The 23,472-nt window shown below is 51.1% G+C and overlaps 3 protein-coding genes across 4 annotated transcripts in view; 1 reads left to right on the top strand and 2 right to left on the bottom strand.

Annotated features, from left to right (window-relative positions):
- Positions 1 to 367: 367 nt before the first annotated feature.
- CLIP3 (CAP-Gly domain containing linker protein 3) lies at positions 368 to 12,521 on the bottom strand. Its single transcript, XM_008139842.3, has 14 exons — positions 12,411 to 12,521; positions 11,895 to 12,101; positions 8,683 to 8,822; positions 8,502 to 8,595; positions 8,149 to 8,310; positions 7,653 to 7,771; positions 6,520 to 6,756; positions 4,358 to 4,493; positions 4,075 to 4,203; positions 3,082 to 3,225; positions 2,892 to 3,015; positions 2,628 to 2,692; positions 2,203 to 2,275; positions 368 to 1,896 (listed from the first exon to the last, which is right to left on the bottom strand). Exons 2-14 carry the CDS (start codon positions 12,058 to 12,060, stop codon positions 1,842 to 1,844), a joined length of 1,644 nt encoding a protein of 547 aa, XP_008138064.2. The 5' UTR covers positions 12,061 to 12,101; positions 12,411 to 12,521; the 3' UTR covers positions 368 to 1,841.
- A 1,991-nt stretch (positions 12,522 to 14,512) lies between these two features.
- Positions 14,513 to 19,655, bottom strand: THAP8 (THAP domain containing 8). Its single transcript, XM_054711101.1, is given in 4 exon segments — positions 14,513 to 14,736; positions 14,739 to 14,793; positions 15,966 to 16,091; positions 19,581 to 19,655. Coding segments are annotated over 4 exon segments (480 nt in total).
- The window catches only part of WDR62 (WD repeat domain 62), a 40,348-nt gene continuing 36,485 nt past the window's right edge, over positions 19,610 to 23,472 (top strand). The window contains exons 1-3 of one of the 2 annotated variants that reach the window (XM_008140107.3): positions 19,610 to 19,791; positions 21,681 to 21,772; positions 22,693 to 22,755. In XM_008140107.3, the coding sequence (XP_008138329.2) occupies positions 19,654 to 19,791; positions 21,681 to 21,772; positions 22,693 to 22,755 (293 nt within the window). In that variant the 5' untranslated portion in view covers positions 19,610 to 19,653. The remainder of the gene's footprint in view (positions 19,792 to 21,680; positions 21,773 to 22,692; positions 22,756 to 23,472) is intronic. The other variant, XM_028143419.2, reaches the window with a different exon arrangement.

Genomic DNA, 23,472 nt, shown 5'->3' with positions numbered 1-23,472 from the left:
CAATGGGAAGGCTCACGGGCCTTCGGGGCCCGCCTTCCACCCAATTGGCGCTCTCACCCAATGTTGCCCCGCCCCTTCACCCTCGTCCAGTGATTGGCTGCGCCTCCCGGCGCTTCGGTTACCGACCAATCAGCTCCAGAACGGGCCCGGCCCACACTGCGGGGTGGGCCCAGATGGGCGGGCCAGCCAGGGCGGCCACAGGAAGAAGACGGGGCTGTCGGGACTCCCCGCAGGCTAGACCGTCCTGTGCCCAGGCTGCGGGAGGCGAGACTGAAGACGGGACTTCCTCCCTCGTCCTCCCCCGGCAGCGGTGCAGGGTTAGCGCTGTAATCCCCAAACTCAGGTCCGACACAGGGAAGCCATAGAAACGTCTTTATTGAAGGGGGCAGAGGGGTCATGCTGAGGTCTGGGACATGCAGTTAAGGGGGGTAGTCTGAGCTGTCCTTGGTAGTGAGGCCCCCCAGGTCTGTCCTGCACTCTCTGGGCTCTCAGGGTCTCCCTCACGCTGTTAGTCTGGCCTGGGTGCTGTGAGGTCATTTGGGTCAGTGACTCAGATTTGGTGTTTTGGACCTATGACCAGAACGTGCATTGAAACGGGGGCTCCAGGATTTGGGATCCCCCCTCAAGGCCTTGGGGTGCCCTTCATGTATGAGATGGAGGCTTTAGGATTTGGGGTTCTTTGGGGCTGGGACTCTTGGAATTTGCGTGTCTTGAGATCTATGACTCAGGGCATTGAAGTCCTCTGGTTTTCGAGGAGGAGCGTTCCTGTTTGGGGTCTCCTGATGCCTATGCATAGGGCTTAAGGGGCCATGGTAGCCTGGGATACATGTCCTGACTGCAGTCTCCTCCATTCCAGGCACAAGGACTTCCATGATTAGGGTTTCCTGGGGGCTTGGGATTGGATTTTTACATTTAGGAACTCCCTAGGAATTTTGGGATCCCATGGTTTGGGGGTCCTGGAAACTAGGGCTTAGGGTTATTCTAGAGGCTGTAGGACTTGGGGGCACAGGGGAATTTAGGATCCCCAGTCTCAAAATAGGGGCTCCAAATTTTTGGGTCCCCCAAAAGGGAAAGTCATTACTTTAAAAATAGAGAATTTTCTGGGAATCTGGCCAGCACAGGGGCTGTGGGCCATGTTGGGGTGGGCTTCATACAAGGCACTGGGGGATTCTTGAGGGTGCAGAGGATAGGAACACTTGGGGGTCCTGTAATTAGTACTTCCAGGACTATTGTGGTATCTGTAAATTGGAGGTGTCAGTGGCCTGGTTAATGTGTCTCTTCTTCAGGGGTAAGAGCAGGGGTCTTTGTAAATGGAGGGGGGTCTCTGATTGCAGTGTAAGGGTTTTGGGGTAACTATGGGGAATCACATCTTGAGGGGACTGATGTTAAATGTAGCATAGTGACATAAAGGTCTGTAACTGCAGCTCTGGAGGCGTGACGTGTTTATTTCAAGGGGATTTGATGGGAATCTTTTTTAATGGGGGAGGGCTCTGGGATGAGTGACTGAGGAATGTTCTGCTGTGGAGCATTATGTGGAGGTCACCATTTGGGGTGATGTGGAAATCTGTTATTGGGAGTCCTGCTCTGAGTGGTTGAGGATAGGGACTAGCCTGAAGGAGCTACACTCAGGATATCTCTTTCTGGGTAACATGGGATCTGTATTTGGGCATTTATCATGGGGGAATCTGTTAATGATGGGGCCTCAGTGATTAGTAAGGACTGGCTAATGGGGATCTCTATTCTGGATGTGTTACTGGGAATATCTATCTCAGGGTGACTTGGGGGCTCCTTGTGTCAGGAGATGCTAGAGGGGCTGTCTCTTTGTCAGGTGTCCAGGGCCTCTAAGACTGCATCTCCGCCCTCAGCATCCAAGGAAACCAGCAGCAGAAGAGCAATCTGGAAAGGAGAACCATGTCACTCCTTACTGCAGGGATGGGAACATCTGGATCTATCTCCCTCAGCTCTTCCCCAAATGTTTGGCTTTGCTGGATTCTGCCTCTACCTGTTTGGCTGTGCCTTCCCAGGCTCCTAAGTGCCTCCCCTAAGTGCCCCTTAAAAATTGAAGTCTCCAGAATTTAGTGCAGGGCCTCACTCCCTAAAGACTTTTCTCGGTACGCTGACTAGTCACAAGTTTTCCTAACCTCTATTTCTGAGCCCCAACCAGAGCCCCAGACCCCTGTGTCCAATGGCCTGGCTACGCACCTGGAGATTGAGTTCTCTGATGCGATGTCCTTTGGGGTCCGGACTGTTGTAAAGGTGCGTTTGGGCTGCGTCACTGAAGGGGAGGGCAAGGTCTCAGGTGAGGGGATGACAGACCCACTTGTGCCCTCAATACCCACCCAGACTCTACCCACCCAGACTCCTGGACCCCACATTCCCAATATCCATCTGAACCTTTTTTGGTCAATAATATTCTGTGTCCTCCAATATCTACCCATGTCTCGGGTGCCCGCCCAGAGCTTGTTGTCAACATCCCCATATCCCATAGCACCTATCTTCTTGGGGTTCCTGTTTCATCATTTTCCTGGACTCTGTGTTCCCAGTTTAATACTGGAGATTCTGTAAACTAGCATAACCCTTCCTCCTGTCCCCAAACCCTCCTCCCCACACTCCAGCCCCCAACTCACTTGTCACTTGATGTACTTTTTTGGCTCCGACATTGTCCCCAGGGGGGTCAGTGGATCCACCAATCCTGGGAGACATGAAGAGTGGGAGGAGTCAGGGCCTCAGAAGCCAGGATCTGACCCGGAGATGGGGGGGGGGGGGAGGGGGGTCCATGCAGAAAGAGCTCGGGTGTGGTCGTGGGTATCCACACTGTCCTGCTAGTCCAAGAGGAGGAGACACCTGAAGAGGAAATCAGGGTCCTGGGTGATACCTTGAATTGGGCTCACCTCTGAATTCGGGATGCTGGTGCAAAGACTCCATGCTTTGGGGGGCAGGTGAAGTACCGGACACCAAAGACAGAGCCATCATGCTTGCCCGTGGGCTGGTCTAGCTCAATTCCATACCAGTAACCTGAAACAGAAGAGTGTCAGACCTTGAGGCCCTGCATAGCCTCACAGCCCAGATCCCTGTCCTCACCTGGGGCAAAGTCTGTCTTCCCGTAGAAGCGCACGACCCCTTGCTTCTGGCCTGCGACAAGGACTTGGTCTCCAACCGCAGCCTTGGCTCCCTCTCGCTGCTGCAGGTTGCCCAGAGATGGGGATGATGGGGGCTTCTTCTTGCCTGGGGGTAGAGGGTACAGGGGTGAGGGTAGGATGGGGCTCCAGGCACCAGCCCTTGGGACCCCATGGCACCAGAGAGCCCCAAGACAGAAATTCTGTCCTGGCTCTCATCAGGAACTCAAACCTTCCCTAGAACAGCAGGGCTTTGGTGTGGAGGGAAAGTCCCAACCAAGTTAAGAACTGGGAGGACCCCAAAAACCTTTCTCAAAGCTGAGGATATTTGGGCCAATAGAAAAAAAAAAAAAAAACAGTCACAGAAGTCAGGAACCCAGCCCGACCGGCGTGACTCAGTGGTTGAGCGTCGAACTATGAACCAGGAGGTCATGGTTCGATTCCCCATCAGGGTACATGCCCAGGTTGCATGCTAGATCCCCAGTGGAGGGTGTACAGGAGGCAGATGATCAATGATCTTTCTCATCATTGATATTTCTTTCTCTCCCTCTCTTTTTCTCTCTGAAATCAATAAAAAAAATTTTTAATTAAAAGAACTAAAGGTCGCCGAAACCGGTTTGGCTCAGTGGATAGAACGTTGGCCTGCGGACTCAAGGGTCCCAGGTTCGATTCTGGTCAGGGGCATGTACCTTGGTTGCGGGCACATACCCAGTAGGGAGTGTGCAGGAGGCAGCTGATCGATGTTTCTCTCTCTCATCGATGTTTCTAACTCTCTATCTCTCTCCCTTCCTCTCTGTAAAAAATCAACAAAATATATTAAAAAAAAAAAAAAGAACTAAAGGTCATCCTCTAAAATTAGGGAGTTTGGACCCGAGGAGAAACCGAGTCACAGAAGCTAGGCTACCCATAGATGATCTCCAAGCCTGGCTGTCCTCACTCCTCGGGCTCCCCCTCTGACCTTTGTGTTCCCTTCGGCCTTTGCCAGTGACACGGGAGAAGTCCATCCGGGGAGTGCGAGGTGTGGAGGTGACAGATGAAGGGGGCGCGTCCACTGCTTTGGAGATCTTGGACACAGAGGCAAAGAGACCTGGAGGGAGAGAGCCTGAGCTGGGAGCTGTCCAAGTCTCTGCCCTATGCCTCTGCCCCAACATCCCCCTCCAACCCCCATTACCCAGTCAGCCACGTAAGAACCCCTGATGGACCCCAACCACCACGCCTTTTGGGCCTCTGGTGGGACTGACCCTGCTTGGGGGGGCAGATGAAGTACCGGACACCACCGACACTGCCGTCGTTCTTGCCCTCAGGCTCGTCCAGCTCCACGCCCACCCACTGGCCGCTGGCGAACTCCGTGGTCCCGCAGAACCGCAGTGTGCCCGTCTGGAAAAACAAGGGAGGATGTGGCTTGGGGAGGACTTGGGAGGCTACGCTAGGTCACTGGCTCACAGGCAGCGTGGTGGGGGAAATAAGGGAGCCCCAGACTCAAACCTCAGCTCAGACATCACCATCCACTGGCTATAGGACACAACCTCACTGTGCCTTAATGTGCTCATCTGCAAAATAGGAACAGAAACTGTGCCCACCTTATAGGATTGTCATAGAGCTGCCCTGTCCAATACAATCAATAGCCACTCGCCAATATATGACAATTTAAAATTAAAATTTCATTTCCCCAACCAGCCACATTTCAAGTGCTTAATAGCCACGTGTGCCTTGTGGTCACTTCATTGGACAGCACAGTTACAGCAACATTTAAAGTTCGCAGGTCGGCCAGGTGCTGAGTAAGGGATTAGTGAGTGTTGACTACTATTATCATGTAACTTTGGTCCTGGGACCTCCTGGGTCAATTTCATCTGGAAAATTGGGATAACAATCCACCTCCTAGGCTTTGTCTGGTCGAAACACTTTTAATATGTCAAGTTGCTTAGCTGGAGGGAGTGTGGTTATTATAACAGCACGAGGCTCCTTTACCTAAGCCTCAGTCCTTGTCTATAGGATGGGCTAATAACAAGTGCCGCTTTGGAGGGTTAGTGTGGGGATCGGAACAGTACCTGGCCCAGAGAGCACTCAGATGCACCAAGCCCTGTTCTAAGGAATTTATACACTAAACTAATTTAAACCTCATACTACTCCCTGACATGGGTAGTTATTAGCTCTGTTGTACAGATGGAGCAACTGATGCCCAGCGAGGCAGAATCACTGACTCCAAGCCTCAGAGTTGGTAAGATTTGCCTGAGTAAATCCCTGCGCCTAAGCCCATAACTACTGTTTATGCTGATTTTCTAAGGGGCAGGGATGTATATCCTCAAACAAAGGGTTTCACCTCTCTGAGCTTCCTAGAGTCTTCCGGATTGCAAGACAGGGAGAGTGAACTCATCCTGCTTTCAGAATTGTCACATTAATTTAACTAGATCACACACAGAAAGCTTTCCAGATGGGGCTGATGCATACAAAAAGATAGGGAACAAAATGTAACCCTTGCGGTTTCTCAAGAAATAAAATCCAGATTCCTTCCAATGGCATGCAGGTCTGGTATGATCAGCCCCTGCTGACCTCTCCACCTCATCTTCCCTGGGGCCTCCGTACCTGCTGTGTGCTCTGTCTTCATATTGTCGCAGGGTGAGTTCTTTTTCATCTCGGCTCATACATCACCTCCTTAGAGAAGCCCCTTAGAACACCCAGCTAAAACCACCTCTACCCTCATGCAGGGATAATTTACTACATCCAAGCATTTACTGGTTCCCAAAGCCCTCGTTGCCACCAGAAATGATCTTAACTTGTTTACTTTATTGACTCTCTCTCATTAGAAATGAAGCTCCATGAGAGCAGGGCTGGGTCTGACATGGCCCTTTATCCCCAAGAATGGGCTTGGTCCAGCATGGAGCCTGCAGGACACCAGTAAATGAATCAACGTTGGAATGCCTGGATGAAGGTTCTCTCTGTTCCCTGGACCTTTTAACCTGCTCCCCCCTACCTGAGACCCTCTTCTCCTAGCTCACTCCTCATCCTCAAGTAGGTACATCTCGTGCCACACCCCTGACTGTTCTTCCAAAGTACTGGCTACTCTGGGAGCATGGGGGCCCTGACTGGAGACCACAAAGCTCAGGGGACCCAGAGGGAGCAGAGCTTCACTGACCACTCTGACTGTGCTGCCCCGTGATGCCACCACTGCTCTGGACTGTCACTGGCAGTTGATGCATCTGTTTCCCACTGGACTGAGACTTCCGCCCAGATTGGGGCCCAAAAGAGGCACTCACAGAACGACTGTTAGGTGAAAGAAATGACTGCGGATCATCAGAGGGAAATGACTGGGCCGACAGAGGGAAAGTCTGCACACTGCCCAGTGACCCAGTCCTGAGGGATGAGGGCTGAGTCCTGCCCTTCCCTACCCGGTCTAGTCCCTGACCTTCTGGCCATCCAGCAGCACGCGGTCTCCCAGGCGCAGGCCCAATGTGCTGAGCATGAGATTGCCTGGGACGTTGTCATAGTTGGGTAACGTGACCTTGGGGAGGGCGCAGGAGAGTGGCACGGCCTCCTCCAGCAGGGTCCGCAGCTCCTTGGCCACCAGTGCTGCCTCTGCCTTGTCCAGGGACATGTCCATGGGGTCCGGGACCACCTCCGCTGGCACCTGTCCCTTTCGGTTCTGAGGACCAATGGAAAGATAGGGACGAGGACTCAGTGGCACGGGCTGCACCCCCACTGAACCCATGCCCCAGGACCCTGGGTCTAGGTGAAGCAGAGGTGGGACTAGGTCACACTTTGGGTCAACATGGGACTAAGAAGGGGTGGGACATTAAGGTACAGACCACGTTCCAGGGAATCCACCCATGAGATCTCAGGCTAGGGATGTCAAGTAATTGGGAGTGGGACTAGGGGTGGAGCTGCCAGGGACTGAAGGTTATGGTCAAGTGTTGTAGGGTCACGCCTTTAGGGAGGCCATGCCCCCAGAGACCACAGGCCAGGAATGGGGCCATGTGAGGAATGAACACTGAAAATAGGCTCCTATAATACCGAATCAGTGTTCCAATTGAGCCAATGGGGAAGGAGGTGAGGCAAAACCTCAGGGGCGCAGGTGTCAACCCAAGATATCTGTTCCTGGGATGCTGCAGAGTAGCTCATATTAAAGATAGGACCTAGATATGGATGGGTTGGGGTCAAAGATCATATTGAGGGCTTATGCTGGGCCCTCTCATTCACCAAGAGTCTCATTCGACTTTCTTCATGATCTCTAAATACTGTCTACTCAGGGCGACAACATCAGCCAGGACTGAAAGAAGTCCTTGCTGGGTGACCCTGCCTCAGTTTCCCCATTGTAAAACAGTGCCCCTGATATAGTTCACCTGACATATCGTGAACACTAACTAAATGTCATCTATTCTGTCTGTTGAATGTACAGATGATCTTTATCATGTTTTGAGAGCTTCCAGAGATGCAGGTGGTTAGGGCCCCCCCTCATCTTCTGCAGAGGCCTGCTGGCCCAGAAAGGAATGGGGGAGGAAAGAGAAGGAAGATAAAAGTGCTGAGCCAAGGTGGCAGTACCCGCAGCGCCGGGTTGGCACCGTGCTCCAGCAAACATTTGGCTGCACCCAGGCACAGGTTAGAGGCAGCGATGTGTAGGGCTGAGCCATGGTTGAAGTCACTGCATGTGGAGTTCACCACTGGGAGGTGGGCGAGAGAAGAGATCTTGGTAAGTGTTTTACCTCCCAGCCTCCATCTCTTACCAGGCTCTTAACCTCCCAGCCCCAGTGCCTGCCATAAAACCGGCCCCTCCCTGCGAGGTCCAGTCCTGCCCGAGGGTAGTGAACCCCTGAACCCCATCTCCAATGCCTCTAGTCTCCAGCCTCCTACCATCTCCTCAGTGTAGTCCCCCCTTCCTGCCAAGCCAGGACTCAGTTTGGCCCCATCATTTGGCCCCATCCCTCCTTCTTCATACCACATCCCATCCCCCAAACCCTGGGCACCCTCCCTCTGCTTCCAGGGCCTCTTCCCTCCCTGGGTCCTGGCCTCCCACCCCAGCCTGGACTTCACCCCTCACCTCGAGGCCGAGCACCCTTCAGCAGCACACGCACGAGGTCGGGCACATCAAAATAGGCGGCATAGTGCAGCGCGTTCATGTTGGTCCAGCGGCTGCGCAGGGTCACGTCTGCGCCCAGCGCCAGCAGCTGCTGTGAGAGGCGCACCGCCGCAGCGGGGTCTCCTGCATGACAGCCCTGGTCAGTCATGGGTGCAGGGCATGAGGGATTTCCTGGGCCTCGGGGATGGCAATTTGGGATCTTAGGCTGCGGATTTAGGATGGGGATCTGTGGACCAGAGTTCTGGGTGGTTTTGAAGGTGTCGGGTCTGGGGGCCTGGGTTTCGGGTCATGTGATTTGGGGTTTGGACCCTCACCGACTCCGTGGGCCCCAGCCTTGCAGGCATAATGAAGCAGTGTCATGTCGGTCAGCCCATCACGATCATTCACATGGCAGCCTCGGCGCAGAATCTGGGAGTACCAGAGGACCAGGGAAGGTTACCCAAACATGCGAGGGACCCCGATCCTCTCCCTCCTTGGCGTCCCCAGTGTTCTTACCTCATTGCCAATGACATCAATCTTGTGCTGTACTTGGGGTACCCACTGGCGCACAATGGCAAACAGCTCAGGGATGGTAGTCTGCGGGTCAAACAGAATCTCCTGGCACGCCGGGTCATTGGGGTCGAAGAAGGTGAAAGCTGAGGTGGTGAGAGGTCTAAAGTCATCCAAGGCAAGCTGACCCCTCCTTCCAGAGGGGCTTTCGGGTTTTGCCTTTAAGACCCTCCCCAAGCAGGGTCTCAAAGTAGTGGTGCATAGGCCACAGGCATATCCATGTGGCCAGCATGAGGTTTCAAAGTCAGGAGGTTTCACATAAAAATCTGGATGCCCACTATGTCTTAAAAAACTGGAAGACTGAGCAATTCTCATGGAGCAGCAAACACTACCTCTTGAAACAAGAGTGTGGTAAGGAGTGTAGCACCCTCATGTCTGCGTGCCCAAGGAGGCTGTTAGTGCACTGTTGCCTGACAGAGCATGGGGACAGTTTGGACAAATTTCCAGAGTAATAATAATAATAATAATAATAATAATTTAAATCAGAAATGCTGGTTTTTAAGAAAAATCTCCCCAAGTTTTCAAATGCTGTGCCGTCCACATAAAATGTATGCATGGTTAGGATCCAATCTGTGGCCAGCCAGGGTGGTGCCCAGAGGAACTTCCATCTCCCCTATTAGACTGATGAGTATTCCTCTCTGTAGTGACATCAGCACCCAGCTTAGGACCCAGCACATGGAAGAAACTCAGTACATGTTGGGTGAGTAAATGAAACATCAGATAGAAAGCCCGGAGAAGTGCAGCACAGAAAGCGTCTCCAGGAATCAGCCTGCGTGCTTCTTTTAAAACCCCAGTCATAAGACAGCACTCTTTGGCTCAGAATCCTGACCTGGCTCCCATGACATTCAGAATACAGACCAGAGTCTGAAGCTCTGCCTACAGGACCTGCACAAACTGGCCTGTCTGTTCTCTGTTCTCAACTTCCCCTGCATCCACACTGGCCTCCTGTCCTTCCAGCGCACCAGGCAAATTCCTGTCTTAAGGACTTTGCACTTGCTGTTTTTCTTACCTGGGGCAGTCTTCTCTAAGATCTCCTCAAGGCTTTGCAGGTCTTTGCTCAAATGTCACCTCTTCAGAGAGGCCTCCCCATCCACCCTGTTGAAATCAGCACTTCTGCCCTTCTCCCATCTCCTACCCGTTTTTATTTCTTTAACCACAGCACATATCACTACTTAACTTGTTTACACCTCCCTCCCTCTTTTCCTATTCTCCTCTTTTTCCCTCTCCCTTACTTTCTCACTAGTCTCCCTCATTAGGATATAAGTGCTATGTTCCAATCTGCCTTGGTCCCCCTACATCCCCCACACACCCTTTATCCCCAAAGCCCAGCACAAAACCTGGCACAGAGTAGGTGTTCAGTCAATCTCTGCTGAAGTAATGCACAAATTTCATAAACAAATACATGAGTTCCTCTTGGAGTCCACCGTAGCCCTCTCTCTGCCCTACACCACATTTCCAGATTCCTTCCCCTTCTGTGACCAATCCTGCTTGTTTTCAGTCCAGACCCTCTGACTTCCCACCAGGCCAAAGGCCCTGGCCGTATCCAGCTGCATTTCCAAAGGAGATTTTCCAGTTTCCTGGAGTGGAACCCCTGCCCCAGACATCCAGATAACTTCCTTATTTTTCTACCAAACTGAGGTTAGCTTGTTGCCTCTCTGATCCACCTCTAGTGGGTGACATGTCCCTCTAGTTTCTGACCCTCACAGCCAATGTCTTCTAAAAGCTCTTTATATCCAACTCCAGCTGGGCCCCACCCTCTCTACCTTTTAAACATATAAATGAGACCCATCACTTCTCTGCTTTTAAACAATCCCTCAAATGCTCTCTCCCAATCACACTTAGAAGATATCTGAAGTCTTCACTGTGGCCTTTAAGCCCCATTGCCAACCTCTCACCTCAACTCTGACTACTCCCCAGCTGCAGCTCCATGAGCTGCTTTCTGTTCCAAACTCAGTCCTGTTCCACACCCAGGGCTCTGCCCTTGCCGCTCTCTGCCTGGAACGCTCTTTCTCCACTGATTCTCCTCATGCTCTGGGTCTCAGCCTAAATGCTACCTCAATAGCAAGACCCACTTTGACCCCTCTGTCTCAAGTTGCTTCCCTCTAGCCATTCTCTATTTTCTTCCTTTCTTTCTTTCTTTCTTTTTGTTGTTGTTGTTTTTTTTGTTTATTTGTTTTTTGTTAATACTCGCCCAAGGATATTTTCCCATTGATTTTTGGAGAGAGTGGAAGGCAGGGGAGAGACACAGAGAGAAACATTGATGTGAGGGAGACACAGACCAGGGATTAAGCCTGCAACCATGGTACATGCCCTTGATGGGAATCTAACCTGGGACCCTTCAGTCCACGGGCTGACACTATCCACTGAACCAAACTGGCTAGGGCTCTATGTATCTCTGTCTTTTCTTTCTTTCATAGCACTTACTCTAATCTGAACTTACCTGATTTATTGATCTGTTCATTATTCAGTCTCTCCTTTTCTCCTGAGAGAAGGGATCATGCTTGGATTTCTCATCATTAAATCTCTGTCACCCAGCATAATGCTTGTCACAGAGTAGTAGCAATAGAGAAATATTGCTTGATGATTAGATACTTTCAGTTTCTCTAAGAAGAACCCTCTCAGCTCCACACCCTCCTTCCTCAGAACCTTCACTCCAGCAGTTCCTCCTATGGTTACCTCTCCTGGGATTCCCTCTCCCCCAGCCCTTTCCTGATTAACCCCCAACTCATCCTTAGGTCTCCCTAAAATGTTACTTCCTCAGAGAAACCATGTCTTAAACTCTTGCAGTATTCTGTTCTTGGCAAGCACAATTTCTCATCATGTCATGTAATTACATGTTTATATTATATTATTATTATACTTATTACAGAGGCCTGTGAGTTCTCTCAGGGCAAAGACTGGATCTATCTTGCTCCATGCTGTGCTACCAGCTCCTAGAACAGAGCCAGGTCCACAGCAGACTTTCAGCAAACGTTTGTTGAATGACTAAATGATGTATCATGAACCAGTTTAGAATTATTCCAATTCCATTCTCCAATGAATGAATGAGTGAGTGAGGGGGGGGGGGGCGCGTTTGGAATACAAGGACTCAGCAGCTAAGACTCCTTCCCTGGCCATCTAAGGCTCTGGGCCAGATTCTAGGGTGGAAGGATGGTTACCGTAGTCCTTGGGGAGGGGGGCAGGTGCTGAGGGGTGCACAACAGGCTTCTGTCGGCGCTCCTGGGTGGGGCTGGGGGCCTCGGGAACCTCCTCATCCTCCGCATCCTCTTCTTCCTCCTTGTCCAGGAGCGGAGGGGCCATAGGGGTAGGATCTGTCTTAGTCATGATCCTCCGTGACCCTCAGCGGCAGAGCCTTCAGGCCAATCCTGGAAGCAGAGGTCAGCTAAAGAGGGCACCCCACAGGCTCCGGCATCCCCGTCCACAGAAGCTCCCAGGGCCTCACATTCCCAGCTCTGGATGTGGAGCAATCGTAAGGATACCCGTCACCCATCCGAGGACCCTAATATGTGGGCCCAGTGTCTACCACTTCCTGCGGGCCCAGCCCCTCATTCTTCTATCGCGCCAGGGCCCTCAGTCTAGGCCGCCCCCTCCCCGGGTTTGTTTATCTCTGGATGCTGGATGCTGGGTGCTTCGCCCCTCCCCTTCTCCGCGGGCCGCCCCTCTACCCATCTTACCTTGGGCAGACGGGGCTGGAGACCAAAGCTGAGACTGGGGGGGACTGGAGTAATGGGTGTCAGTTCCAGGGGAAGTGATGGGTGAGAAGGAGAAACAAGCCGGGGGTAGATGGGGGGTAGAGAGGGAGGGGCGCTGAAGGCGCATGCGCGCTGTTACCTACGACCCGGCGAGGGGGAGGAGATACTGGGAGGCTCCTCACGCTGATGGAAAGGCTGGATGCAGCGATGGGAAGGGGACTGACACGGAGGATGGGGAGAGAAGAAGGGAGCGAGTCACGGAGACGGAGAGAGATGAAGCAGAGACAAGGGGAATGGGAAAGCGGACTCAGTGCTTTTTGACCCCACCCTCAGGATGGAGCTTTCCTGTAAGCCTGCAAACCAGGCCACTTAAGGCAATGTTTGGTGGTGATTGATGTTTTCTCTGTGAGATCTGAGACCTGACCTCTATACCGGGTGTCTCAGAGATATGATTTCTATCATCATCATCATCATTCTCATCACAGAGTTCACACAGCACTTAGCAGGCCCAGAGAGGGTAAGTCACTTGCCCAAGGGCACACAGCAAGTAGGTTTTGGAGCGAAGACTTGAAAACAGACAGCCTGGGCTTTTAATTACCTTACTACAGATCTGCCAACCCTCTCAGAACTTGTATGTTTTTAAGTTTATTTAGTTAGTTAGTTTGTTGGTTTTTAGAGGCATTTTATTTAGACAACTAAAAATAGATATTCAGAAGCAGTGTACAATGAATGAGGAATCAAGCCAGTTACTGGCCTGTCACACAGAGACATGGAGAGACAGATATGGGGTGTAGAAGAAATGTAGGAGCAGAGAGACAGGGGCATAGATACGGAGGACACAGAAAGATGCGGATGAAGAGAGATATGGGGAAATGGATAAATAGATGGCAGGACAGAGCAATTGGGAAGCACATGGACAAAGATAAATGTGGAAAAAAGATGAGGAGATTGAGAGACAGGGATCGAGTGGGAACAGGGGAAGTAGGAGAAGACACTAAGTCCAGGGGCCTTGGAAGGCTTCATGAAGAGCCCCAGGCCTGAGTCTGAGCTCTGTCCTTGCCCCACTGTCCCTCTTGTGCCCCAGCATGATTCAGGCCACAGCCGCAAGCATAAAGCCTCCCGGGCAGCCACATTGCAGCTCCAGCGGACTGCACTAACGGAATATTAACCCCGCGCTGCTAGATCTGCTGAGCCTTTGGGGAAGATCAGAATTTATTTTAAAGCTCTGTTGAAGTCAAACAAACAATATCTGTGGGCCATGTCCAACCCACTGGCTGTCAGGTTGAGACACCTTAGTTCAGAGGCACTGTGGGGGCTCCTTTCTGGAACCGCTCATACCTCTTTTGTCCAGGCAAGGCCAGAACCCTGGGGCCTCAAACTTGACCTTGGGGTTTTAAGCAGAGAAAAAGCCTGGTCAGATTTTGATTTTTAAAAATAGATTTTTATTGATTTTTAGAGAGAGAGGAAGAGAGAAACATCGGTGTGAGAGCAAAACATAGATCGACTGCATGTTCCCCCACCAAGGATCGAACCTGCAAATATATATATTTTTTTAATTTAAAAAATATATTTCATTGATTTTTTACAGAGAGGAAGGGAGAGAGATAGAGAGTTAGAAACATCGATGAGAGAGAAACATCGATCAGCTGCCTCCTTCACACCCCCTACTGGGGATGTGCCCGCAACCAAGGTACATGCCCCTGACAGGAATCGAACCTGGGACCTTTCAGTCCGCAGGCTGACGCTCTATCCACTGAGCCAAACCGGTTTCGGCTGCAAATATATTTTTTAATATATTTTTATTGGTTTCAGAGAGGAAGGGAGAGGGAGAGGGAGAGGGAGAGAAACATCAATGATGAGAGACACATCAGTGGATCAGCTGCCTCCTGCATTCCCCACCCTGGGGATTGAGCCCACAACCCAGGCATATGCCTTTGACTAGAATCAAACCCGAGACCCTTCAGTCTTCAGACTGACGATTTATCCACTGAGCCAAACCAGGTAGGGCTGAAATGTTCTGATTTTTAAATATTGGGCTCTAGCCTAAACAGAAACACATGCTGTGCGGGCCAGGTAGGCCCCACTCACCCTTCACAGCAGGCTCTCTGTGCAAGCTGCTGCACCCACTGTGCTATAGCCCTCAGCTGCTCCTGGTGCCATTCTTGGAGTTGCTGCAGCCTTCTCTCCTGCCCAGTGCTGAGTCCAGCCTGTGGGTGCTGAAAGGGGACTCCAGGGCAAGGCCATGCAGGAGCCAGCAAAACACTCAGGGGGTTCAGGAACATGGTGGCCGCGCCCTCAGGGTATCCAATGCTGGCCCTAACACCACCAGGTGTTCAGGCCCAGCTGCTGGGATGGCTGGGCCTGGGGACAGGAGGGAGGGCTGAGAGGCCGGCTCAGTCCCCAGCATAAAGCCTCCAAGGGCAGCCACATTGCAGCTCCAGCTGAGGGACTTCCCTCAAGACATGACTCCACAGTTTACTTCCCAGGTGAGGAAGGTGAGGGTAGGGTGGTGGGTGGTTGGCCTTCACAATGGGACCACCTTGCACTCACCTTGGTGGGCAGTGCCTAGGACAGTGATGGGCAACCTTTTGAGCTTGGTGTGTCAAACTTCGCCAAAAAACTGAGCATAACTCGGGTAGTGTGTCACTTTGAGGAAAAAAATTATTTCGCAAATGTTTCATCCCCAGGAGCAGCAAATGTTTCATCCTTGGCATGCGGCCGCCTCAGCGGCCACGTGTCATCAGAAATGGCTACGCGTGTCAGTGCTGACACGCATGTCATAGGTTTGCCATTACTGTTAGAGGAAGAGAGAGAAACATCAATTAGTTGCCTCCCATACACTCCCCAATCAGGGAACAAATCTGCAACCTAGGTACGTGCCCTGACTGGGAATCGAACCTGCAACCTTTTGGTGTGCAGCATTACGCTCCAACCAGCTAAGCCACCCAGCCAGGGCAGACACATGCTTCTTTACACAGGTGGGTATAGGAGAGTTAACAGTTAACAACGTGATATAATAACAATGAGGGGGATTTGTGGCGTGTCCTCTGGTGTGGTGGCTGCACTTTGAGGAGTGGGAGGTGGTGGAAGGAAATTACTTTGATATCCCAAAGGTATGTTATCTTAGATGCAAAAGACAACAGACAGGCTGGGGTTAAGGTGAATACTGACTTTTGTTAGGGAAAAATACCATCCTAGGACATAACTACCCACCATGAACTGGTTTTAGTTAGGGGAAGTTTTTATTTTTTAATTCTCAACTGAGGATATGTTTTTTTCTTGAATTGATTTTAGAGAAAACAAAACATCCATGTGAGAGAGAAACATTGATCAGCTGCCTCTGGTATGTGTCCCAATGGGGGATCAAACCCACAATCTGGGTAGGTGTCCTGACTGGGAATCAAACCCACAACCTTTTGGTGCACCAGATGTCACTCAACCAACTAAGCCACTCCAGCCAGGGCAGTTAGGGAAAGTTTTCATTCCAGACCATTCTATGTGTTTATTTTAGATCTCTGAGTTTGCAAGGCCACCTACAGGCCCCCCTGGCTTGCCAGATTTAGTGTATGGCCCATTTTTGTCCACAACACCCCCCACCCCCCAGCGCCACTGGAAGCAGGAGGGTGTGCAGTGCGACCTGCACAGGTGCTGGTGGCCCATGTGCTGCAGCCAGGGGCCATCCGTCAATGGGATGGTGGGGTGAATGATATTAGGTCCAACCCTACCCTCTCTGAGAACACTCACTCCCAGGGGTCCCTTGGTTCCAAACCTCTGTCCCCCACCCCAGGCTCTCTTTGCCTCCTCCTACCCATATTGCATTCTACCATTCCATCTTTTAAACTCCCAGTCAAGCTAGTTTCAACTCCCATGATTAGCTAGTTTATTAATATTAATAATAGAAGAAAGCAAAGGGAAGGCCAGACATTGTAAGCACGGTCATCTGGGCAGCTTCACCAGTCCCCTCGACTGGGAATTGAACCTGACCCTTTGGTCCATGAGCCAACGCTCTAACCGCTGAGTAAACCGGCCAGGACAGAGTGATATATTTTAAAAAGCAAGTCTGAAGACATTGATTTAGGTTTAAAGACTCTTCTGCATCCCCCTTACCCTGTACAGGGTCCCTCAAGAAACTTGAACTGCTGTGTTTCCTGGGGAGCCCATATGAAATACATTCATTGAATTCATCCAACAAATATTTACTGAGCATCATCACTATTCTGGGTAGAGAGTACACAACAGAGACTAAGACAGATAAAAATCCCTACCTTCATGGAGCTGACATTCTAGTGAGGGACACAATAAACGAATACATCAAATGTGTGGTGTGCCAGACAGTGATAAGTATTCAAGGGAAAAATAAAACAGAAGGAAGACAGAAGAATATGTATGTATCTGGGAGAGGGCTATCATTTTACAGAGAGTGACAATCATAAAGGGAAGAACTTTCCAGGCAGAGCCAACAACACAGACAAAAGCCCTGGGGCAACAATGTGCCTGACAGGTTAGAGGAGCATCAAGTAGGCCAATTAACACTGGGGCAGAGTGGGAGGGGCAGGACGGAGATGAGGTCATCCAGGGATCCAGTTTCTGTCGGGTTTTATAGGCCTGCTTTTTGCCTGTTCCAGCCTCACCTTCTTGTCTTTTATACAGTGAACAGAGGGGGGCCCTGATCTGACTCCGGTGTTCACAAGTTCCCTGTGACTGCAGGAGGGGAACAGAATAGGGAAGTAGGCTGACCAGTGAAGCTACTAAAATAGTGAGGTAGGGAGGTGATACTGGCTAGTACCAGGGAGGGGCAGAGAATGAGGTTAGAGGTGGTCACTTCTGGATAGATTTTATTTCATTAATATATTTTATTGATTTTTTTACAGAGAGGAAGGGAGAGGGATAGAGAGTTAGAAACATCGGTGAGAGAGGAACATCGAACAGCTGCCTCCTGCACACCCCCTACTGGGGATGTGCCCGCAACCAAGGTACATGCCCTTGACCGGAATCGAACCTGGGACCCTTCAGTCCTCAGGCCGAGGCTCTGTCCAGAGCCAAACCGGTTAGGGCTGGATAGATTTTAAAGGAAGAGCTAACAGCATTTGCCAATGGACTGGACAAGGAACATGCCCTGGCCCAGTTCGAATAACAAACCTGTGGTCCAACAACATCAGGTTTATTTACCACAGCAGTGAGGGAGACTCCACACGCGCGGTACTGTGGGGAGTCTCACCACAGGAAAAGATAGTTATTTCGGGTTTGGGGGAAGGGTGACATGTAAATGAAAGTGGATAGGCTCAATGCAAAGTGTAACTGTATATAAAGGGATCTATATCAAGTCTGGATTGTGAAATGGGCCCAGGGTCCTGTCCCCTTGGAAACAATAACGTTTAGATAGAGGTGGAACGCTATGTCCAGAATCACCTTAGCTGAAGCTCTGCACCGCCATTGTAAACTGAGGCTGCTTCTGTGCCAAAGTGACTTAACTCCTCTGGCCTTATTAGTGAGATGTTTCATTCTTACTGATAGAACTTGAAACAACAAAGTTTGTGATAGTCTATGATTTTAGAGAACACAGTTTCCTAGTCAGTAAGAAAGTAGTAGTCTCTCCAAGAAAGGGAGTTGTGTCCTTTTACATCTGCAGCATATCCCTGAAAAAATATAGAAATATTTTTCCCTTTTAACTCTTCATCTGGCTTTTTTTTGTGTCTGTTATTCCAGCCAAATAAATGGGAAGGCAGGTTTTGTTTTTTTTTACAGTTCAAGCGAACTTTTACTTTCTCAAGTGTGAGGAAAAAGAGGTAAGGATGACTCTTAAGGTTTTTGCCTTAAGGACAGGAAGGATGGAGTAAGCTATTAACTGAGGTTGTGGAAGGTTTGGGGGAGACAAGATCAGGAGCTCGGTTTCGGATGTTTTTTTGAGTTTGAACTGTCTCAAATTCGTGGAGATGGTTCATGGTTCCTTACAGACCCAGGAACAACCTCACTTCTCCCTACAGAGCGCCCCCCTCCCCCCGCACTCCCCTTCTTCCGCCTGCTCCCTTCACTCACTACCTGTAGCTAATCATCTAGCCCTGTGTTGTTGTTTTTAATATATTTTTTATTGATTTTTTTAGAGAGGAAGGGAGAGGGATAGAGTTAGAAACATCGATGAGAGAGAAACATCGATCAGCTGCCTCCTGCACACCCCACCCCCACCCCCCACCGGGGACGTGCCCACAACCAAGGCACAAGCCGGGACCCTTCAGTCCGCAGGCCGACGCTCTACCCACTGAGCCAAACCGGTCAGGGCTGTCTAGCCCGGTTTTACGTGTCTGCACCTTCGTTATGTGCGGCGTTTGCTGGTGAAACGCTGAGAATACCGTCTCTTCACCCGCCAACCCTGCTTCCACACTGCAAGCTGGACCAGGTGCCCGCACGGGGCTGTACCTCCGCCCCCTCCTCAGGGAGGCCGCGCTCACTAGCAGAACCTCACAGGGCGGCTGCCGGCCGGCAGCGCTGGAGCATTTCGGAGCCCAGCAGCACTCGGGCACGGCTGTCCAGCCCGTAGCTTCCCGCGGTCTGCAGCAGCACTCCGGGGGCCGCCCGGGGCCGCCGAGTCCCGCCCCGCTTACGCTCACTCCTCTGGGCTCCTTCCGGAGCCCCGGAGCCTCTTCACGTGCCCGGGGAGGGAGGAGTGCGCCTGCGAACTACAGGCCCTTCCGGTTACCTCACCTGCACCCTGGTCACGTGGGGAATGGGGGCTAAAGGAGTCTCCTCCCGTCACCCGGACCTGATCGCCAGTTCGGGGAGAGGTGGCCTCACGGCGCTTCGGAGCCTGCGCCAACTCGTCACCCCGCTTCGGCTCCACCCTGGCTTTCGTCCGGGAGACGCCGCTGCCGGGCTAGTTGCCCTGCGGCGGCGGCCAAAAGCGAGATGTGTCGGCTTTTGGTCTCGGCCACGCAAAAGTGAAAAACCAGTGTGTTTCAGTGAGTGATGAGAACGCGGACCAGATTACAAGCGTCACCGTCCTGGAACCTAGCTGTGGCTCCACCCCGCCGAGCACTCCACCCCGCCTCTTATTCCTCATTGGTCAAAAGCACCGCCCGGCAGTCCTGCGATTGGCCAAACCGGCGGCTACCGTATCCAATGGGCGGCGGCACTGGCTTTCCCGCTGCCGTTCGTTACTTGAGTGGGTCGTGGCGGCGGCGGCGGCGGCGGCGGCAGTTGAGTGTAACGGTCACCCGGCTCCGGTGCGACCATGGCGGCCTTGGGGCCCGGAGGCTACGCGCGGAACGATGCGCGGAGAGGCCAGTCCTCCCCGCCTCCCTCTCCAGCGCTCGGTCTCCGCCGGCGGACGCGACTCCCCGCGGCGCCCGAGGACACAGTGCAGAACCGGGTGAGGAGCGCTTGCCTTCCCCTCCCCAGGCCCTTCCCGGAGATAGTTGGCCCCGCCTATCAGCTCCCGGCTTTTGACTCTCTGGCCCCGTCCCGTCCCTAAGCCCCGCCCCTTTAGTCAAGGCCCCTCCCATTTCCCCATCTCCTCCTCTCACGGGTACTGCCCGTCATTCCTAGCCCCACCTCTCATGCCCTGGCCCCACCCTCAGCCCTGGGGGCATTCCTGGGTTCCTCCCTGGTCTCTGCCTTCCTGCGTGCGAATTCCTTCAGGCTTTAGGCGTCTCTCGGGGCCACCCTTTCACTTGTTGGCCTCGCCCCGGCTGAGTTAGAGTCTCACCTGCCCCAACTCTTCCTCAGCTCTACCCCGCCTTCCCTCACCCCCCTGCCTTCTCTTCCATTCTCCCGACCAAGGTGGGATTCTTATTCTATAGAACCACCCAAAATTATGGTGAGGATGTGAGTCATTGTAATAGCTCAGCAGTGCTACTTGGAGGGAGGCTTGCAGAAGTCCTAAGACACACAAACAAAGGAGATGATTTTTAGAGTAGGTAGAGGGAATTCCATTAGCACAGCAGCAATTTTAAAAATTGCTCTCCAACTTTCTGAGCCATAAAGTATGTTTTTATAAAATGGAGATAACCGTAACCATACCATGGAGTGGCAGGGAGATGAAATAAAATTGTGACTATGACCTGCTTGGCACAGAGTCCAGATAAAGGATGGATACATGCTGTGCCCTGCTGTATCACCCACTCCTGGCTGCAAGGCCCTGGGCACGTGGCCCCTATCCACCCCTCTGGTGGTACCTCCATCCTCCCTCATAAAAAGGTTCAATCTCACTCTCCTGCTGTCTGTTTTCCTGAGGCACCAAGCTCTTTCCCACTTCCTAGCCTTTGTGTTTGGTGAGTCTGAGCTGTTTGCCATAGTCTACCTAGTATGGCTCCTCATCCCTTAAGTCTCAGCCGGAATATCCCTACCCTAAAGGCCTCTTGAACTCCAGCCTAAAGCAAGTACCCACCTTAATCTTTCACCCAGCTTCCTATACTTCATAGCCTTTATCTTACACGTTTCTGAAAGTGTCTTGTCAGCTCTAAACTTTCTATAATGTAGAGGAATAACGATGGCAATTTCAGACAGGCAGTATAGCAAGGTGGGTAAGAACACAGGTTCTGGATCCAAAATGCCTGGATGTAAACCTTAAACTCTTCTTCCATGTGTCCCTCAATTTCCCCCTCTGTAAAATGAGGCTAATAGTATAGATATAACATGAGATAGTATTTGTGAGGATTAAGTGAGCTCATATATCTTAAGCACTTAAAACAACACCTGGTACATTGCAAAAACTCCACCTTGCCACTCTGCTGGTGTGGGACCTTGAACCTCAGTGTCCTCATCTGTAAAAGCAGGGCTGATAATAGTGCCTTCTTCCTTGGGTTGTTTTGGGGTTTCAAGTCTTGCATCCACATGAAATACTTAAAAATTTATTCCAAGGTCATCTTCTTAGTGAGGCCTTCTTCCCTACCCCTGTGCTCCCAGTTTCCTTTCCTGCTTTGTTTTTCTTTATTGCTCTTGTCATCACCTGATACCTATTTTGCATGTTTTTTTTCTATTCATTTTCTTGGTATGTCCTCCATCCCATCACCACCAGAATGTGAGCTCCAGAAGGGCAGGGATTTTTGTGTGTTTTCCTCACCATGCTATGCCTTTAACATGGCCCTGTGTATTTGTCAAAGGAATGTTGAGGAAAACAAGTGTTAGCTGCTGGTAGATGATGATAGAAGCTCAGTGAGTGTGTTGAATATAACAAGAATAGAATGGGTGGCTGAGGTGGCTGTGTCACATGGGACCTGCTGAGGGTAGGTGCTTTTGACTTGGACTTTTCCCCTGCAGGTGTCCCTGGAGAAGGTGCTTGGCATCACAGCCCAGAACAGCAGTGGCCTAACCTGTGACCCCAGCACAGGCCACGTGGCCTACCTAGCAGGGTGAGTGGATGGGCCTTGGTTTTTCCATCTGTAGAATGCAGATAATGCTGCCTACCTCTGAGGGCTGTGGAGAAGATTCCATCGGTATCTACAACAGTACCTGGCATGTGAGCACTATGAAAGCCTTATTGTGACTGCAGGTGGGAGATGGTAGTGATTATGGGGAAGACAAGTGGTTAAAACTTAAGCCATATCAGACAACCTGGATTTGTGTTCCAGGCCCACCATGTGCCCCTCTCTGAGCCTCTGCTTCTATGGTTATAAAACAGAAATAGTGATACCCTCCTCTTGGATTGTTGAGAGTACTGAAGGACATTCTACAACTGTATATTGCACAAATACTGATAAAGTCTGACACTGTTCTGGGCACCAAAGGGACTCCCCCGCCAACCCTCACAGGGCAGGGCAGACCCATGGTCATTACTGATAAACATGAATCTGTTAGTCTTGGGAAGTAAGCAACCCAAGGTAAAGGACAAGGGTGGGCTTTTGAATCTTGACAGGTATAGATTCACATCCCCACTCGGTCCCAGACCTACTGGGTAGCCCTGGACAAAGGACTTCCCCTCTCTGGGCTTCAGTTTCCTCCTCTATAAAATGGGACGAAGATTCCTGACCTTTTCTGGCAGTTGTAAGGATTTAAAGAGATCGTGCACACAAGTCTTTATTAGCCCATGGCCTGGAAGGATAATTACCGCAGAGGAAGTGTTGGTTTCTATTTAAGAATGTTTTAATGATAAATATGAAGTGCCCTAGAATTCTCAGCATAGACATCTGGAAGAGCGATGTCTTACACAGAGAGAATCTTCTGTTCAGAGGGAGCCTTTTTTATGTGTGAGCTCTCTTCTGTTGGGGACAGAATATCCCTGGATTCCAATACTCCCCTCAGTTTGGGCACTTTTTTTTTTTTTTCTCCCCAGCTGTGTGGTGGTGATTTTGGACCCCAAGGAGAACAAGCAGCAGCACATTTTTAACACTGCCAGGTAGGCTGGGGCCTGGGCATGGGCAGGGGTGGAACCCTGGAAGTGCTCATGGTTAGGTGACTCACTCATTCACTCACCCATCAGTTCAGCAACATTAACCAAGTCTCTGTGTTAGGTATTATCCCAGGTGCTGAGGTCACAACAGTGAACAAAAGAGATGAGAATCTTTGCTCTCAGTAGAGCTGACAGCTCAGAGAGGGAGACAGACTAAAGCCAATTGGCTAGCAAGCCCACTGTGACCTTTGCTATGAGGAAATGACAAGGGATGTGTTAGGGCAGGTTTATAGGCAGAGAGTAGAGGATAAGCCATATCAGAGCGCTCTGGAAAGGCATTCCTGAGGCTGAGACCTAGAGGAAGTGAGGGGTAACCCATGTGAAGGTGAGGGAAAAGCATTTCAGGCAGAGGGCAAAGGCTAAGAACCTTGGGTTGTTTGAGGAGCAGCCAAGGATCCACGTGCTTGGAATAGAGGTGTGGGTGGGGGGAGATGAGGCAGAAACAGGCAGAAGCCACATCACCTGGGCCTTAGGGAGGGGCTTGGATACTGACTGCAAAGAGAAGCCACTGGAGGGCATTTATAGGTTAAGGATATGCTTTTTACACCCTAACCTTCCAGTACCCTCAGTCTCCCTTCCCTGTTTTACTTTTCTCCACAAAAGGTACTTCTTTCTCATAATGCAACAAAATTTCCTCACTAGTGATATTTACTGTCTGTCTCC

The sequence above is a fragment of the Eptesicus fuscus genome, chromosome 21 (assembly GCF_027574615.1).
Source record: "Eptesicus fuscus isolate TK198812 chromosome 21, DD_ASM_mEF_20220401, whole genome shotgun sequence".
Taxonomy (NCBI): Eukaryota; Metazoa; Chordata; class Mammalia; order Chiroptera; family Vespertilionidae; genus Eptesicus; species Eptesicus fuscus.
Note: the sequence above shows the minus strand (reverse complement) of the source record. Positions and strands in the feature narration are given on the sequence as shown.